This window comes from Sinocyclocheilus rhinocerous, unplaced genomic scaffold, assembly GCF_001515625.1.
Source record: "Sinocyclocheilus rhinocerous isolate Xijiao unplaced genomic scaffold, SAMN03320098_v1.1 scaffold1655, whole genome shotgun sequence".
NCBI classification, from domain to species: domain Eukaryota; kingdom Metazoa; phylum Chordata; class Actinopteri; order Cypriniformes; family Cyprinidae; genus Sinocyclocheilus; species Sinocyclocheilus rhinocerous.
The window spans coordinates 951,845-971,142 of NW_015655597.1; the positions used below are offsets into that span (position 1 = coordinate 951,845).

Genomic DNA, 19,298 nt, shown 5'->3' on the forward strand with positions numbered 1-19,298 from the left:
ATTCTATGAATTTTTAATTGAAGAAATTTAGAGTTACAATTGTATCCAAATGTGCCAGATTAACAAAACAACTAAAGAAGAGAGTCAAATCCTTTGAGAAAATCACCTGCGAACATGGGAATGCAACTCTCCGTCCAATAGAATGAGGCTGTGGGCGTGTCCTCCTGCTGCCATCCACGCACAAATTAAAACTGAGCTTGCGCTGAGTCTGTGGGAATGCCGCACGAGCATCCTGGTGCGCGTGTGGGATTTCTGAACTTTCTGTATTTGTCTCCTCTCCCCTCGTGGATGTAAAGCATAAAGAGCGGAAAACCCCATTGAGCTCCATTTGGATATTTCAATTACCCAAGAACCTCCTGTGGCTGTGTGCATTGCGCGTTCAGCATGGAACTTCACGGATTTCTCATTCTCTTGCTTTCATTGACAGGTAGTTCAGCGCGAGGAGTAGAAACACACGGATTGTCGTACGCGTACACGCCAGAACTCTCCGAGGACGCGATACTGGTGGCAAACAACGGTATACACGTGCCTTTCGGGAGATCTGTTTACATCGATCCGATCAACGATTTGGTAATTGAAGTTCAGCCGGGAGACAGGTGCAGTATTACCGTTCTGGATAATGACCCGCTGCCTCAGAAACCGGGACATGTGTCTCCTAAAAAGTTCCCGTGTGAATTTGGTCCTAACGATGTAAGATACTCTCATTTCGGTTCTAGGAGCCCTGCGGGTGACAGGGTGAAGCTGCAACTCAGTTATGACACTCAGACTGAAACTATTATCATTCCCTTTATGCTAGAGGTGGAGGTTGTTTTCACACAATTGGAGATTGTCACTAAGAACATGCCCCTTATTGTTGATAAACTGCGTGGTACTAGTAATCCTATCGGCAGAAAGGTTTTAGACTTCACCTATGATAAAGATTCAGAACAATGTGAGGTAACATCACTGGCTGCCAGCAGTGCTCTTCCTAAATATGGTAAAGTTGTTGATGAGAGCAAACTGGAAAAAATGATGGACTGTGACCTGTTTCTCAAATCAGATATCCGCTATGAGCACACGTCTACCCACAAGTCCCCTAATAAGGATTACATCCCAATAGTTGTGGAGCTACGGAGCAAAGAAAATAATTTACTGAAACAAGAGTTTTTCCATGTGATGATTCGGATAAAAGAGGGTGAAGAAAACACTCCCCCCAGACCGAGTTTTGTGGCTATGATGATGATGGAAGTTGATCAGTTTGTTATGACAGCTTTAACTCCTGATATGTTGGCTGCAGAGGACACCGAATCTGATCCTGATGATCTCATTTTCAACATCACTTCTCCTCTATCCTTTGAGGAGGGCTATATTGTGAGTACAGATGATAGGAATTTACCTATCACATCTTTTTATCAAAGGGATCTTAAAGATCTGAAAATAGCATACAAACCTCCCTCTTTGGACTCCGATACAGAGAGGATCTTTCAAATAGAGTTTGAGGTCATAGACACAGATGGTGGCATTTCGGATCCTTTTGCTTTCATGATTGTTGTGAAGCCCATGAATACATTTGCGCCAGTAGTCACTAAGAATACCGGCCAGCTATTATATGAAGGCCAGTCTAGGTCTTTGTTTACTCAGAACAATTTAGAAATAAGTGATGAAGACAACCTGGACAGTGTGAGGATAACGGTGGTTGATGGACTGCGTCACGGTCACTTAACTGTTCTGGGCACCAACAGGAAGTATTTTACACCGGCTGATCTGGAGGTCGGCATTGTGGTATACCAGCATGATGGCAGTGACACGTACAGTGATAATATAATATTCAGAATGTCAGATGGCAAGAATGAAGTTGAGTTTTTGTTCCCCATCACAATTGTACCCACAGATGATGAGCCGCCCATCATAAATGCAAACACTGGTCTGATTTTATTCAAAAATCAGCTGGTGCCCATCTCACAGCTCATGTTAAGTGCAGCAGACATCGACTCTGAAGATTCCACCATTCAATTTACAATCGAGCCTCCATTTTCTGCTATTGGCGAGGTTGTGGTGAGGCAATCTGAAGCACCCGAGGACCCGTCGTCCTGGAAATTTAATGCAGAAGATGGTGTGTATGAGAAAGTAGTGACACAGTGGCTCCAGAAAGATATCACAGATGAAAAGCTGTTCTATAGGCATACAGGTCCACACATCACAGAGACGGTTACTGATCAGTTCATTTTTAAAGTACAAGATGATGCCGAGCCTCCCAACCAATCTGGCGAGAATTCATTTATTATTAAAATTTTACCTATCGATGATATTCCACCCGTGCTGTTCCCAGGCACTACTTTGCAGATGACAGTACATGAGTACCAGCTGACTGATTTTAATAAGAATGTTCTTCGTTATACTGACTTGGACTCAGAGGACCGTGACCTGAAATATACAATAACTCAACCGCCAACTGACACTGATGAGAATAATCCCATTCAATTTGGGTCTATTGTTTTGACTGACAGCCCAGATACTGACGTAACCGAATTTACCCAAGCACAAATTAACCATCATAAGATTTCCTACAGCCCACCAGACCTTGAGCTTGGCATCACACCACATGTGGTGCAGTTCCATTTCACAGTAGAGGACACTGCTGGAAACAGTGCTAATGGAGTTTTTACAATTTTTCTGGAACCTGTGAACAACAAACCCCCACAGATAACGAACACTGGATTCACAGTCCTTGAAAGAGGGTTGCATGTCATCACGAGTGCCGAACTTGACGCAAATGACCTTGACACTGACAGTAAGCGAATTTCATTCACGCTAAGTCAAACTCCACAGCACGGCCATGTTCAGCATACGTTTACTGACTTAAAAAAAGGAAGTAGTTTCAACTTGAAGGATATCTCTGATGGAAAAGTTTCATATATCCACAATGGGGATGAAATGTCAAGTGACTATTTTAAATTGGATGTTAGTGATGGTGTTCATGTTGTAACAATCACTGTGAAGGTAGCGGTAAAGCTTATTGATGATAAGACACCAATGCTCAGGCTCACAAAGGGCACCTTTGGCTCTCGCGTGGACGTCCTGGAAAATGGTGCCACAGAAATGACCGCCAGTGTTATCCAGGGAAAAGATGAGGACACTGATGACCTGAGGTTGACATTCATTGTAGAAGAAGCCCCTAAGTTTGGAGAAATTCTGGTGAGTGGACTTTCCTCAAGCAGATTCTCCCAAGCTGATATCATCAATGGCCTAGTTGTGTATGCTCACACCAGCGGTGAGATTGGTCTCACTTCGATAGAAGACTTTTTCAGCCTGACCCTCTCTGACATGTCTGATGAGTGGAATGTAGGGGGTAACCGAGTAAACGGAGTCCGTGTTCATGTCACCGTTCTGCCTGTAGATAACCAGACTCCAGTGGTCACAGTTGGCCCTACCTTTACCATCTTTGAAGGGAATAAAAACTCAATCGGTAGGCATCAGATAAGGGTTGTGGATGCAGACACGCCAATTGAGGACATTCTGTGCACCATCATTGTTCAGCCCACATCAGGATATGTGGAGAACGTCTCTCCAGCACCAGGCTCTGAAAAGTCAAGGTCGGGAATGGCAGTAAGTGCTTTTACTATTAGAGATGTGAATGATGGTCATATTCACTATGTCCAAAGCATACATAAAGGAGTTGAGCCAGTGGAGGACAGGTTCACTTTTAGATGTTCAGATGGTGTGAATTTCTCAGAGAGACAGTTCTTTCCAATTATAATTATTCCCACCAACGATGAAAAACCGGAGATCTTTATGCGAGAGTTTGTTGTAATGGAGGGCATGAATGTTATCATTGACTCACCGCTCTTGAATGGAGTCGACGCTGATGTTCCTGCAGAAGAGTTGACGTTTATCATCACCAAACCCCCAAATCATGGGTTCATCCTCAATCAGCTTGCTAGTGGCTCTGTCCCAATCACAAATTTCACCGTGGAACAAATCAAGAAAGCTTCTAGCATAATTTATGAACATGATGATTCTGAAACCACTGAAGACAAGTTTGACGTTCTTCTTACAGATGGGAAACATTCAGCTGAGGCCACCATCATGATCATGATTATCCCTGTGGATGATGAAACACCAAGGCTTGCCATTAATGATGGGCTTGAAATCGAGATTGGTGAGACAAAGCAGATAAACAGTAAAGTACTAAAAGCTACTGATCTGGACTCAGATGATGAATCACTTACATTCATTATTCGCTACGGCCCCGGTCAGGGCTTCCTTCATAGAAAACCAGCAGGTTATGTGGAGAAAAGATCTGCTAGGTATCTAGAGAACATAACAGTTGGCATGAACTTTACACAAAACGAGGTGAACAGGGGTCTCATTTTGTACACTCACAATGGACAGGAAGGCATTCGAGACCTTGTAAAGTTTGATGTAACAGATGGCATCAATCCTCTAATTGACAGATACTTCTATATTACCGTGGGCAGCATTGACATGGTGTTTCCTGATGTCATCAGTAAAGGGGTGTCTCTTAAAGAAGGTGGCAAAGTGACACTCACAACGAACCTCCTCAGCACTAGTGATCTCAACAGCCCTGATGAGAACTTAGTCTTCACCATCACAAGAGCCCCGGTGAGAGGGCATTTGGAAAGCACAGATACACCAGGCATACCTATTGTGTTCTTTACCCAATTACAGCTGGCCGGGAGCAAGATCTACTACATTCATACTGCCGATGATGAAGTCAAGATGGACAGCTTTGAGTTTGAGGTGACCGATGGCTACAACCCTGTGTTCCGCACATTCCGTGTTTCAATTGTTGATGTTGACAATAAAAAGCCGGTACTGACCATTCATGACCTTCTAGTGACCGAGGGACAGACCAAACTCATTACGCCCTTTGAGTTGTCCGTTGAGGACCAAGACACAGCTGAGCACCTTCTCAAGTTTACAGTCACCCAACTACCCATTCATGGCAAGCTTCTCTTCAACAACAGTCGACACGTGACTTCGTTCACAATGCAGAACCTGAATGAGAATATGATCAGCTACAAGCATGATGGCACAGAGTCGGACAAGGACAGCTTTTCTTTTGCAGTCACTGATGGCACCCATTCAGATTTTTTTGTCTTCCCTGATACCATTTTTGAGACCCAAAGACCTCAGACCATGAAGATTACCATTGTGTCAGTGGACAACGGTGTGCCTCAGATTGTGGTTAACAAAGGAGCAGCGACTTTAAAGGTCTTGTCCGCAGGTCACTTAGGTTATCAGATCACAAGCAAAGTCCTGAAGGTGGTGGACAGAGACAGCAGCCCTGAGGCTTTGGTTTTTCATATCACTGCACAGCCAGAGCATGGGTACCTGATTAGCCTGGACAGAGGGAATGACTCAATCAACATCTTCACACAAGGTAATGTATTATGAGCACCAAATTTTCTTACCACCTATGATTGGTTCCTGTGAAATGCTGTTTCCATTCATTGTGCTAGAACTGTGCAGTTTAATGCTCTGTAGAACCATAATTTGAAGATACGCATGTAAGAATTGTCTCCGTAAGAAATGCTATGTACCCATCATGTTCAGGACAGGTTGATGTGTCTGTCTTTTAGCCTTCGGCTTAAATTCTTGATGAGACAACTAGAGAGTTCACACATCTCCTTTCAATTATTAAGTTTTCATACTTTTGCCTTCTAACTTCCCTGTAGTGAGAAAGGAGTTAATGGTTACAGGCAAACCACATTTTAAAAAGAGTAAGGGTGTAATTTTTCTGCTGCTAGCCATAACAAACAGACCTGCAATACTGGTTTTTTTTTTTTTTTTTTGAGCATCTTGACTGGGTTGTAAGAGCAGCATGAATTTTGGGCTTATGCGCCATTGCTCAGACAAACAGGTAGTACCATCCATTGCAAACTCAAACTTTAAATATGAAATTTTAATTTTGATACCCAATGTTAGGATTCTTTGATTTGTCATTTGTTTCATTCCTTGCAGTATCTGTAAGAAGTTTAGTTGGGTTTTTTTTAAAGAAAAATTATTAATTTTTATATAATAAATTAATTTTATATAGATACATTTCATTAGGGCATTTTACAAATTTTAATTAAAGATCTTGAAGATTTTGCAAATAGTATGTAAACAGGTATTCATTTCTCTTGTTGGTTAAAACAGTAAACAACTGATACTGATCCTTCAATATCACTTTTTATATACATTTTTCTCAACCATCAATAAACATAAATTAATAAATATTTTTAAATGTATCACATTTCACATTAAATTAAACAAAATGATTAATATAAATATAGATTCATAGTATATAATTTTAAGAAACTCTGTGTTTTCTGTTAGTTTTCTGTTTATTTGCTGACCAATCAGGCTGATAATTTGCTTATCATAATGCTAACAGGTTAGCCTCCTAAACTATCAAACTCTATGCAAATTAGCAAAAAGGCATTTTTTTTTTTTTAATAAACTAGTATGGCTTTTTGATTTTAAAAAGATATCCTTTTGCACATCCTTATAGTACCAGCATAGGTTCATGACTTCTAAAGCATAAATGCACTCCTTCAAACATGAGAGCCATAGTGAGATCTGTGTCAAGCTAACTTAGTCTGAAATGTGTCTCAGACATTGGAAGCAGAAGTGAGAGAGAGAGAGAGACCTGGCAAACCTGACTTGACCTCATCAGTATGAGCAGTGAAGCAGAAGGGACAATCACTTCTCTTTATTTACTTTGCCCTTTCCCCATATTCTGCTACCGCTTGCTCTTTGGCATTTGCTAAATATTTTACGATGAGAGTGTGTGCTTGTGAAGAAAGAAGACATTTTATTTTCAATATGAAAAGCGGTTTCATCCATGCATAAAGAATCACAGGTTTACATTTTTATGAGGCTTCTTCCTCTGATATCAATAATTTAAAGAAGTTGGTCAGAGCAAGGGGAAAAGAGAGCCAGGTTGATCATGGTACACCGTAACCTAACCACTGTGTATCAGTGCAGATGTGGTTAAGGGGTCTAATTTGAGAGATGGGACAGACCAGATGTAGGGGAGACTGAGTCTGTGTTTAAAATTCTTGTTCTCACCTGTCATTATGTAACAGCTTGTCACCTGTTTTACTTATTGTTTTGTGACTCACTCCCTGCTGCTTTTGTGAAAATTCTCACCTGGATTTATTAAAACATAAAAAGCCTTTTATTCACAGATGTTTTTTTGCAAAACCAAGCATGCTCTTTGAATAATAATGGACATATTTGCAAGTTGAGCGGATTATAGAACAATTTGATCTTTGAGCGTTTCACTCTAGGGTTTGTAGATCATCATAAAAAATGATTATCATAGCTTGTTTTGAGATATAGATTCTTCTGAATGAATAATAAATTGCATTGTGCAGTTTAATGTTACAGTTTTGTGTTTGTGTGTGTCCTCAGCTGACATAGATGATCTTAAGATCTGCTATATCCTGAAGGACGAGAACAATGCCACCAGTGATGTCTTTAGTTTCACCGTGGAGGACAATGGTAAGTCCTAAAAACATTAAAAAAGGCATTGATTTTTACAAGAAAATGAAATGTGCCAATTTTCAGGCTTTTAATGGTTTGATTATGTGTTTACGATTATTCATTAACATATTTAGCCATATAAAGTGAAGAATAATAAGAATCTGTTGTAAGTCACTTTGGATAAAAGCGTCTGCTTAATGAATAAATTTAAATGTAAATGAGTAATACAGTACAAATCATTTGAATTCATGAATGATATAATGTCCTCTGATTTTAGGTGTCATTGCATATGAAATAGCTTTAGATGTTTAATTGTGAACCCTTAGACCAGAGAGGGATACATGTAGACATGTAGCATTTAATTAGGCTTTTACTTTCCATAGTAGGTGAACTGTCAGTGTGTGCAGCTTATTACATGCTGTGCTACCTTTGACTGCAAAAAAAACATTTAAATTAGTTTTTAGTACATCAAAGAAAACTTAAGCGAGTTAGTGTGGGGTAGAATGACTCTAATAACATATTTCAACAGGGTAGGATTAAATCTGGTGGAGCATAGATAATCATGTATAAATTAGGTTGAACGTGACGATCGTCACTGTTGCTGGAAAAGCTTGCGGCTAAAGACTTTATTTAGTGATTAGTGATGATTTGTGTTTTATTTGGAAAGCCAAATATGTGTGATAGGCACTCCTGCAGTGTGCATATGTGGATTGCCTGTATTAGTGCCTCAGAAAGGGACATTGTGGATTGAAGGGTCTGCATACATACAACACAAAGGGCTGTTTGCTCTATAAAACTAGAGGCAAGATGACACATAATTAGAGCCTGTAGCCATGAGTGTAAGCTGCACCCCTTGTCAGGCTTACAATTACTTTGAATATTAGAGGGTCTTTGGCATTGGAAAGAGTTGGGAAAATACAAGCTCAATAGGAAAACAGCTGGTTCAACTGCTGTATTATGGCTTCATGTCTCTCTCGCACTCAAAATCACCAGTTGTGTCATGAAATAATCTGTTGCGGCATGAAACAAGATAACCATTACAGTCCGCTTAGCACCTTCAAGTCAAGAGGCATTAACTGTTTGAAAGGATCATGCAGTGGCATATTAATAATCAAATCGGGATAGTAACCGATTAACAGTTTTAAATGAATTAATTGCACAATATGCTAATTAATTTTGTGTTTATTATTATTATTATATTTTATATATTTTAAATAAATATTTAAAATGTATTTTTATGAATACTATCATTTATTTAAAAAAAAAATTATCACAAAATTTACACATTCAGTTGACAGGACCAGTTTTTAGAATCATTTTTGGTTTATGTTTCTATTTGTTCCCTTCACTTTTTTTTCTCTTACCTCCCTCCACCTTTGGGAGCGTTTGTTCCTCTGTCAGTCATCTCTCAATTCAGGCAGGAAAGACTGAGGAGTAGGAACTCGTTGGTATGCAGCTTTGTTGGTGTCTGACCCCTGAGCCCAGTGGGTCATTACCGGTTTTGTTTCTTTGCATTCCTGTGGATAATTTCACTCCATTGTTGATCGAGGCATTTATTTTATTGGAAAGACCTCAAGCAGTAAGGGACTATCTGTGTCTTTCTCATCTCATTTTACAGATGTAGTGTGCAAACACAAAAGGGCTCAGCTGAGCTGTTATTATCATGAGGTGCCTCAAGGCTTTCTCCTAGGACCCATTTTTCCCCACATTTGTGCAGTAATGTACAGCTTCAGCATGAAATTCAGTGATTGCAAACACTTTGCCACATTATGCCTGAAGAAACTGAGCTAATTAGACTATCTTAGTTTGTGCTTATCCAAAAAGCCTGACAACCACAGCCAACATCACAAACTCCATTTTACAGCCAATTTGTGTTAAACAGCTGCATTTATTTATTTAACACACTCTGTTAGACTGCGACATGCGTATTTAGTACAAGTAGTATTCCAGAGGGGTTTAATTAATTGTTTTGTTTTCCAAAATGTTCTTTCCTTGCATTCCCTATAATGATGATGAGGCTGTTTTTCAATGCAAAGAAGTAATTAACTATTATCATGTTTTCCACATGCAGTTAGAGGACTATTTGATTTTAAAACAAGTTTGTGGCCTTCTGAAGATATTTCTGCATGTACCTTTTCTGAATGTATAATTCAGACATATTTTTGTTGAATGGCTAAGGCTGAATGCTAGCTTTATTTTAGTCTGTAAACTGCCCATCAGAGTTTGGCCTAGATCATCTAGTTTTTGTTTATCTTTGCCTCTGTCTCTTTTGCTCTGTTCCAAAACCTAGCAAGCTGCCTCTGGAGACAACATTGTAAGGCATCAAAGGTACACTCCCGATGCTAAAGATGTTCCAAAATGTAGACAAATTCATTATTCTGCCTCCCAAAACCTCATTCACACAGACAGCGATTCAATTGATGGAGGTCAACGAGTCACTGGGCTGTTGGTTTCTAAACCAGAAAAACTGAAATCACCAACTTTCATTGAAAATAAACAAAGTTTTTGTCATGCCAAAACAAGTTTTGTCGGCATGACAAATTGTTGTCAGTACAGTATGAACGTACCTTACAAAACCTTTTTTTAGCGTGTATCCCTTGTGGAAAAGGTATTCCCATAACGCACTGCAACAAGCTCCATGAAAAAAGTTAAAGTTGGACAATAATTTTTTTCATTTCATTCAATACCAAAACACATTAATAAACACATTATTCGTCTTTTAATACCTAGAAAGTGCATCCTATACCCTCATCCACTATTCCCTACATTACTCCACTAATATAGTGCACTTAAAGGAGTGAATTGAAACAAGTAAACAAATTCAGACATGCCGGAAGTGCTTTTAGACACCATTATAAATGACTTTCCCCTCAAATAGTGCACTATATAATGGTATAGGGGGCGATTTTGTACACAATACATTTACGATGTTCAAGAACAGCTAGGATTCTGCCTTAGAGGGGAGTTGCCTACTGTATGTAGTTAGTGAGGAGGCTCACTAGCTTTGAGAACAGAGCTTATATCGTTTTAAACTCTTTTTTTCTTTTGCCACATAAACACCCTCTGACTGACAGTAATAAATGCTGTTCTCCATTTGAACTGTTTTGCAACTTGCTGCTCCCAAACTTAACGAGTAAAAGAGGACAGATTTATCAGTTACACTTCCTTTGCAAAAGGTCATGACAGGTAGCACTTATTCTGAATCCTCTACAACAGAGCAAAGCTTTACGTGATGCATCATAGCTGATGTATTTTTTTATTTTTATTTTTTTGCTGTGGGACTGAGGGATTTTTTTTTTTTTTCAAAGTTTATTGATGTGTACTTATACCAGTGTTCGCTCTAAAGCAAATGTACTTAAATATTTTTTTTTCTATGTACTGTTTCTATGTACAACAGACCTGACCATTGACATCAGGTTGGGAACCAAAATTGATCTTATTTTATGCCATTATAACCCATTTTTGTTTCCTGGAAAGCTATTTTGCAGACTGTTCACCACTTTTTAGGCTGTTCCTAAAGCTCTGTTGTGTCTGGGTTTAAAAAAATCTCATTGCTGGTTCTGTTTTCCCCGGTGTATACCTTGTATTGTGAAGGGTTTTTTTGCAGGGGATTTGTTGAACAGGATCCAGGGCGCTGTATGAACAATACAGAACAATGCTAATCTTAGCGTGGATGTAGATAACCATATGCTTGTGCTGTTTATTTTTTTCTTCCATATCAAATTAACCAGAAATAGCATTGCAATATGACGTTTTTGTAGCTCTGTTTCTCATTGTTGGCTATAGACATAAGATTGTGTATTCACTTGTGGATTATCAAGAGCTAGCATTGAATTTCCTCTGAAAGCTTCGTCTCTTCAAACTAAATCAAAGGATTATTTGGTTTAGGGGGTTGCGCAGATATTTAGGGTCAGTTCAGATGTGGGTTTCTGGATTAACCTTAGACCTGAATGGCTGACTGTTTCGAGTGACAAGACCACACCTGCAGGTATTCCTGGTTAAACATTTTGGAATGCCGCTGATCGAGTGGACAGGTGATGGACCAATGAGAGGTTTGCGACTGCTGTCTTCCATCGGTCTGCTGACAGTCTTTGAACATTGTTCTTGAAACAGCGTTCTTCTAAATAAGGTTATGCAGGTCACTGGCGAAGACAGAGGCACAGAAGAGAGTAATTGAGGGCATCCATTCCAGGCAAGTCGTGACCTTCGTTGAAGATAATTTCCTGTGTTTTGTGAGGTTGTGTGCCTCTTGTTTAAATCGGAGCAGCCTGGATAATCTGAATTATCTTAATTGCTTGACTACATGTCCTTGTTGAATGTTTCCAAGTTCTGCTAGACTAGCTTAGATTTTTCAATCCAAATGGAAAGCAGTAAAGCAGACAACCAAGACTTTGTGGCTGAAGCCAAGAGCCCATTGAGCTAGATGAGGAGAGGCTATAGAGGAACCATGAAAGGACCAACAAGCTGCTATTTTTTTTATTGTTATTTTTTATTTTTTTGGCTCATGCACAGTTTGAGCTACACGTCCATTAGAATGCAGTGTTGGTGATTAATCTAGATGGTAGTTATGTTGTGATGTGCTTTTTTTCTTCATTTTCTGCTTTTTGAGAAGCACCTGTCCCCAATTCTCACTTTGAAAAACCAAAAACAGCCTTAATGAGTTGTTAACGTTTTTGATCTAGCATCAATGGTGCTTTTTCAGGGAAACCTATGGGAAGGCATAAACTGACACAACTGTTATCATGCTTATCCGTAAGTTTTAGCATTAGTTTTAACAAAAGGCCATTTTAGTTTTTTTTTAATGAAAATTCCCTGTTTTACTCAATATTTGTAAATATACACTATATACTATTTTTTATGGTTTGGGTTAGTACTATTTAATTTAAAAAAATAATAATTTAACTAAATTAATATGTATAATTTAGCAAGTATGCTTCAAATTGGTCAAAAGTTACAATAAATACTTTAACATTTATATGATTTCTATTCCAAATAAATGCTGTTCTTTTGAACTTTCTATTCATCAAAGAATTCGGAAAAAAAATCTTATTAATATTAAGCAGCACAAAATGCAGCCCAGTTGTTTTCAGCATTGATAATAGTAAGAAATGTTTGTTGAGCACTAAATCAGATTAAGAATGATTTGAATGATGGTTGCTGAAAATTCAGCTTTGCCATCACAGAAATAAAGTACATTTCAAAATATATTCAAATAGAAAACCGTTATTTTGAATCGTAATAATATTTCACAATAATGCTGTATTTTTGATCAAATAAACGCAGTCTTGGTAAGCATAAGAGACTTTAAAAAAAAAAAAAAAAAAATCTTATTGACCCCAAACTTTTGAACTAGTGTATGTTACAGAAAAAAGTGAATTCATATGTAATTTTGACTACCAAATATCTTGTATTATTTGAAATGGTCATATTCATTTTTAGAATTTTCTAGTTCTAATTCAATTATTTCAATTCACAGGTTGGTTCCATAAACTAAATGTTAGGAAACCAATATAGAAACATGAGTATGTGCAACATGCATAATAGTTTTGATAAACAGGCCTCAAAGTAGCACTTATTTATGACTTGTGTTTAACTAAGTTTTGGGAGTGTGGCGCTCCTGAGGGTTTGTTGAATTAATAAAAAGAAGGCATTGTGCTTAATGGCACTTAATACTCTACTCTTCTCATTCATTCTCATTCTCATATTGAGATTTATTTTCCAGCCCTGATAGTATAAGACCCTCATGAATCACTATAGTAGTTTGTAAGTACCCTCAGGGGTCATCTCCATTTGACTTCTGTCAGACTTTATCCAGTCACTCAGGAGGATTGGGAATCTATCTGATGAATTATTTGTGAGTTCTATTTTTAGATGCTGTTAAGAAGTTCTTCAAAGTTTCTGGATAGAGTAAAGCTTCTCATGCACCAGACACTGATTAGCTTTTAATGAGTTATTCTGAGTGAATGTCAGCTGTTGTGTTGTCATGTCTATCTAGGAAACTCTGTCTGAACTATCCGACTCTGAAACGCTACTGTTTAATAAATTCATTAGGGGCTTTTTGTGTGAGAAGCTTCATGGAGACTGTCAGTATCAGGGTTTGGACAAATCCACTGGGCTTCAAAGCAACTGTCAGTATGTTTTTTTTTTGTTGTTGTTGTTTTTCAGAGGCAAAGCTTAATGAGAGCATGTTATTGTTCAGCTTGACAACAGAACAAATACAACTGAATTTTAAATTCACATGTGTGATGCTATACGTTTATGACTAAATAGCTTGTTTTCTCTTTTCTTCTCATTAATTTAGATCCTTTGTTTACTTCATTTTCAGTGGCCTTTTCTTAGGCAAGAATCAATATTACTATTTTTCATACTTGGTTAACCTTTTTCATAACCCCCAAATATTAAACTCCTTTATGCTACAGACAAGGATGTGATTTTTTATTTATTTTTTTTTATTTTATTTTAATGGATTAACATCCATTTTGGCTAAATATAGAATTTTTTTTCAGGGTTTTTCAGATAATGCAGATTACCTGTTTCTTATTAAACGATGGCAATTAGCATTACACTTAGCATTGTGATATGTTTTTCACAGACAAACACCACTGATGTTCTTTAGAAAATGTACAATTCCACTTGATTTTGTTTGTCTTTGTGATAACTGATGGTGTTGTGTTTGCCTCGGCTCATTGACCTGAATGAACACCCTGAGAACAGAATAGTGGAGTCCTTGAGCTGAGAGCTTTTTCTTTACTCGCAAATGGATTTTGGTGACATTTTAACCACACCCTATCTATCACTTCTTTCTTAAATTGATACAACCTGACAAGATAAAAGAAAAAGTGTCATTGCTGCTTGGATAATGCGCTGCATTAATACCCACCATTGACTGCAGAAATAACAAGAGAAATGCTTTTAGCTTGCTTATGTTCACTCGCAGTGCTATAATAAAACCATAAATCAAATCAAATATTGCCCACTGTTAATATGTGAATATTAGTAGTATCTTTGTTTTTACATATGTGGCTGTAGCCTTTCTGATTTCTTTATATTTTGTATTTACTTTAAAAAATATATATTTTTATGTAACTATATTCATTTTTAAATTATATTTTTATTAATACAGATTCCTTTTACAATTTACCTGCAATCCGCATCTATATTTGGAGTAGAAATAAGAGTCGATAAGTCCTCCTGATGTACTATTAATTATGTGGACCACCATGATAATTTAACGAACCATGTGGCTTATGCTGATAATCTTTGTGAAATGTCAAATATAATCACTTTAACATGGGAAATGGTTTATTCTCCTTTATTCTCTGAAGTTGTTTACGCTGCATATCACCTGCCAAACAGTTATCACTTAGCAACCGTACATCATTACAGGCTGATATCGAGTTAGAAATACAGTGGCTTTGACAACATTTAAATTTTTTCCAGTCATGACATCTATCAGGCAAGGTTAGAGAGTGAGTTATTAGGAGCCCGGGGTTAGCTCGAGGAAATCAAGTGAAACGAGTCATGAATATACATGGTCGATCTTGTTGAGAAATTGAGAATTTGTCTCTGATGTTTTGCGTGCACGTGAAGTGGGTTATCAATATCTGGGCAGACTCCAATACATGGCATGAATATAGATTAGAGATGCAGTTGGTCTATAGGTATGTGTGCACGAAATGTGATACATTCACACAGACATTTGCCAAAGATTTAATTGTAGGCTTCGTAATGCATGAAGTCCATACTCTTTTGGATATTCCCTCATTGTTTGATCTGTTAGAGGTGTAGACTGCCTTTGAAAGCGTCTCTGGAAGCTTGGTTCGGTTGGGGTAATCGTTACCATCGTAATCATTCAGTATCATGTTATCATTTTATACTTAAACTAAATGATGATGGTGATTCAGTAACATTTGGGCGATACAAGTAATGTGAGATAAACCAAGCACGTGAAGTGCGAAGTCAGCGTACACAAGACCCTTTGCTCAGTATTTAGTAGAAGCACCCTTTTGATCTAATACAGCCATGAGTCTTTTTGGGAAAGATGCAACAAGCAAATGGCTGCAATATAACAAAGAGTGAAAAATTTAAGGGGGTCTGAATACTTTCCGTACCCACGATATATATATATATATATATATATATTTCATTGTCTGTTCTGCACTGAACTACATTCTTTTTCTATACAAACAAACCTTTATTTTTAGTTTGCATGGGTAAATGACAGGTGCTGAGGCACTCTTGTTCGAGTACATAAGTATAGAGATACTGTAAGTGATAAAAATCTTAAAAAGGATTAAAAATGCTGGATCCTTGTAACATAAACTAGTTAATTGTGCTGTTTTTATGCTGTAAAACCTGATAAGGTAAGTTTTCCCAAAAGGGGAAATTTACATGTAAGATGTAGGATTATGAGAAAGTTATTTCCCATAAACCCCTCAAGTAAACAGCTGGTGGCATGTACATTATGATGTAAATGATCACTAATTAATCCCTTCTGAGTCGATTATATGAGGATCATTTTCATAATGTATTAGTAAGAACACGTGTATGCAGAACTCTGCAGAATTGTAATGACCTAAAGTTTTACGCATTTCCACCCCGTGAATATTTTTAAATATTTAAACAAATATTTGATAGAGTGCTGCAGGAATGAATCCTATAACTGGAAACGAGTTCGCATTTTTTAACTTCAGGTTCCGTCGTCCCGAACTGAATGGGTTTTTGGTTGAATGCCTGAAATGAGGTCAGTGGTTAACACAAGCTAGATATTTTCATGTTTTATTCAACGACATAAAATAGTAATACGTCTTTTTTTTAAGATAACTAGTGTCTAAATGGGACTACAGAGGTTGTCTGGGCCATTAAACATCATCATACCGAACAGGAAAGCTACTCGCTAGTCCGCTTTTACAGCCTCATTGTGTTTATACATGCGCTCTTGAAAACTATTCTAACTCAAACTTTCCAATTTGTTGCATTTAGATACAGACTGAAAGAGTTGGTGATGACGAGTCATGCAACCATGGTTTAGCTTTTTACTTCTGGCAATTGTATTTAAGCTTTAAAATTCATTAAAGTTTTGTTCATTTGTAATAATTATCATAATGAACAAAATGTGTTAGAATCATAAACTTTTGTTGTTCACAGAACTTATTTTCTGCAATAATCCAAAAGCCAGTAGAAAAATCCTATTGCAGGGAAGCAGGGTAATGCAACCTTCCGGGTTGGCCGACAAAAATACATTGTTACTGCAGCGCTCTGTTTAATTTCATAATGCCGTTAAGAGTGTATACATTTTAATTGTTGTTTTCAGGAGGGAACAAACTGAAAAACCAGCAGTTTCGTCTGAACTGGGCTTGGATTTCTCTGGAGAAACCAAACTATGTGGTGGATGAGCAGGACAAAGTTCTCGAGGTGATCCTCAGACGTAGAGGTTTGCTGGGAGAAACGTCTTTTGTTGGTGAGTATCAGAGCACTGGATCATTCTTTATTCGATTTTCTGCCAGCATAATACTTTATTTCATACATTTTCCGTTCGCCATCACCTATTTTTTGCTGAAAAAAACAAACTATTATCCAGAATTGATTAAACTTGTCGAGAATTCACCAGTACAGGCGTTAACTGGGAATCATTAGCATTCAGTAGTGTCTGTGTTCACAGTGAGAGCTGTTATTACTTAAGCTTATCAACGGGGAGGTGTTAGAGATGTTTTTCTAAGTGGCTTTGGCTTCTTTGTGTCTGAGATGAAAGCCCTCGCTCTCTCTCTGACATCCGTAGAACAGTCTGAACACTTTTTTTTTGAGCATACACCTGCTTATCTTTCCCTGCACCGCGCTCAGCACAGCCCCACATGTGGTCAGTATTCAAGAAAACAAGGGTCTTTGTTCACGCTGCTTTGGATTTGTGGTGTGTGTTGGCTTGAAGGGATGTTGAGGTTAAAAAGAGAGAATGTGAAAAACTGGAGAGTAGAAGGCAACAAGAGAGATGAGAAGGAAGGGGGTCAGAATGAAAAGCGGGATATGGGGTGTAAATAATGAGGATCTAGACTAATGCAGGTAAATCAAAATGAATGAAGCTCCGTCTCTACTAGGGGGCGGTAGGGTGATCAAGCCCTCTCCTGTCTGACCTTAATCATTCCACTCATTTCTGCTTTTGCTTACTGTTCCTGCTGTGGATAGCGTGCAAACTCATAGGGTCCTTTTCCATTGTTCTTCTGTGTGAACATGCAGTAGACAGACTGGTTTGACTGTTACGTCTTTTGCAGCATTCTAAAAATGCTCCACTTAAATTATAAGTAGTTGCATAAAAAAAAAACAATGCATCTCCAGACTTTTTTTTTTACTGAAAAAACATGTTCTGTGTGAATGGCCGCATAGGTTTCATTGCATTTTTGGTCATTTAAAAGAAAATTTATATTGGGCCACATTAAAGCCTGGAACTACAGAAGTTGCATTTAATTTTTTTTTTTTTTTTTTTTTTTTTTTTAATTGCAATATGCATTTTAATATTAGAATTTAAGACGGGAAAGATGAGTCGACTGTTTATGTCCAGTTAATGTTAGTCATTTGAACGGAAAAATAATGTAGAAAAGGGTTCTGTAGGCTAAGTAATCCAATCTTGATCTAACGTAAAATTGGGCTTATAGAACTTCTTGTACTCAAATATTTAAAAATACACCATTTAAAAAGTTTGGGATCAAGAAGATGTTTTTTAAGTTACAAAGGTTTTCTATTTGAAATAAATGCTGTTTTTTACTGTCTATTTCCACAAAAATATTACACAACTGTTTTCAACACTGATAATAATAAGAAATGTTTCTTGAGCAGCTAATCAGCATATTACACTGATTTCTGCATGATCATGTGACACTAAAGACTAGAGTAGTGGCTGTTGAAAATTTAACTTTGCCATCACAGGAATAAATTACATTTTAAAATATTATCAAATAGAACTATTTCAATTTGTAATAATATTTCACAATATTACTGTTCTTACTAGGGCTGCACGATTAATCGAATGCGATTGTCATGCGCATTTTGATAGTAATGCCGGTTCTGTAATCAGCAGGAAATCATCATCACGTGCTTTCAGATGGAGCAGAATTTACGCAAAAAAATCGCTCGGTGAACTACGGCTCTGTGAAGTAAATGCTGCTCCATCTGAATCGCAAACTCGATTCCATTTTGATTTATCGTGCAGCCCTAGTTCTTACATTATTTTTGATCAAATGAATGCAGCTTTGGTGAGCAGAAGAGACTTCTTTCAAAAACTTTAAAAAATCTTATCAACTCCAAACTTTTGAACACTATTGTACAGTATATAATTTAATAAAACATCAATTCATTTGAAGTGGCAAGCAAAAATGATTTACTTTAATTCACTGTAACAGAAGAAACAAAACACATATGGGTTTCAAACAACATTAGTGAGAGAAATTATGTCCGAATTTCATTTTCAGATGAACCATCCCTGTAACAGCAAAAGTGTAATAGTGATAGTGAAGCTCACAGCCAGTGAAGAGTGTTTGATCATTTATGCACTGTGAAATTGCATCATTTATGCACTAAATATGATATAGAACAGTCTAATATAATAATATAAAGCTTATTTTTTAAATGTCCTTTAAATTTTGTCAATTTCATCATGGCAAATTCTTAAATTTGAGTCTGTTTTACGTGAACTAAAATGGCATTTAATTTTAGCTGACAATATTGTGTAAAATTAATGAAAATAATGTGTTAAACTGTAACAGAACATTTATTTATTTATTTGTCATAAAAATAAAAACTTTATATATATATATATATATATATATTTTTTTTAT

The 19,298-nt window shown here is 37.3% G+C and overlaps 1 protein-coding gene across 1 annotated transcript in view; it reads left to right on the top strand.

The window, feature by feature from the left end:
- The first annotated feature begins 230 nt into the window (after nucleotides 1-230).
- Nucleotides 231-19,298, top strand: part of LOC107718779 (FRAS1-related extracellular matrix protein 2-like) — a 52,499-nt gene continuing 33,431 nt past the window's right edge. Inside the window, exons 1-3 of the mRNA XM_016526006.1 lie at nucleotides 231-5,383; nucleotides 7,402-7,491; nucleotides 16,787-16,933. Of these exons, the coding sequence (XP_016381492.1) occupies nucleotides 385-5,383; nucleotides 7,402-7,491; nucleotides 16,787-16,933 (5,236 nt within the window). The 5' untranslated portion in view covers nucleotides 231-384. The remainder of the gene's footprint in view (nucleotides 5,384-7,401; nucleotides 7,492-16,786; nucleotides 16,934-19,298) is intronic.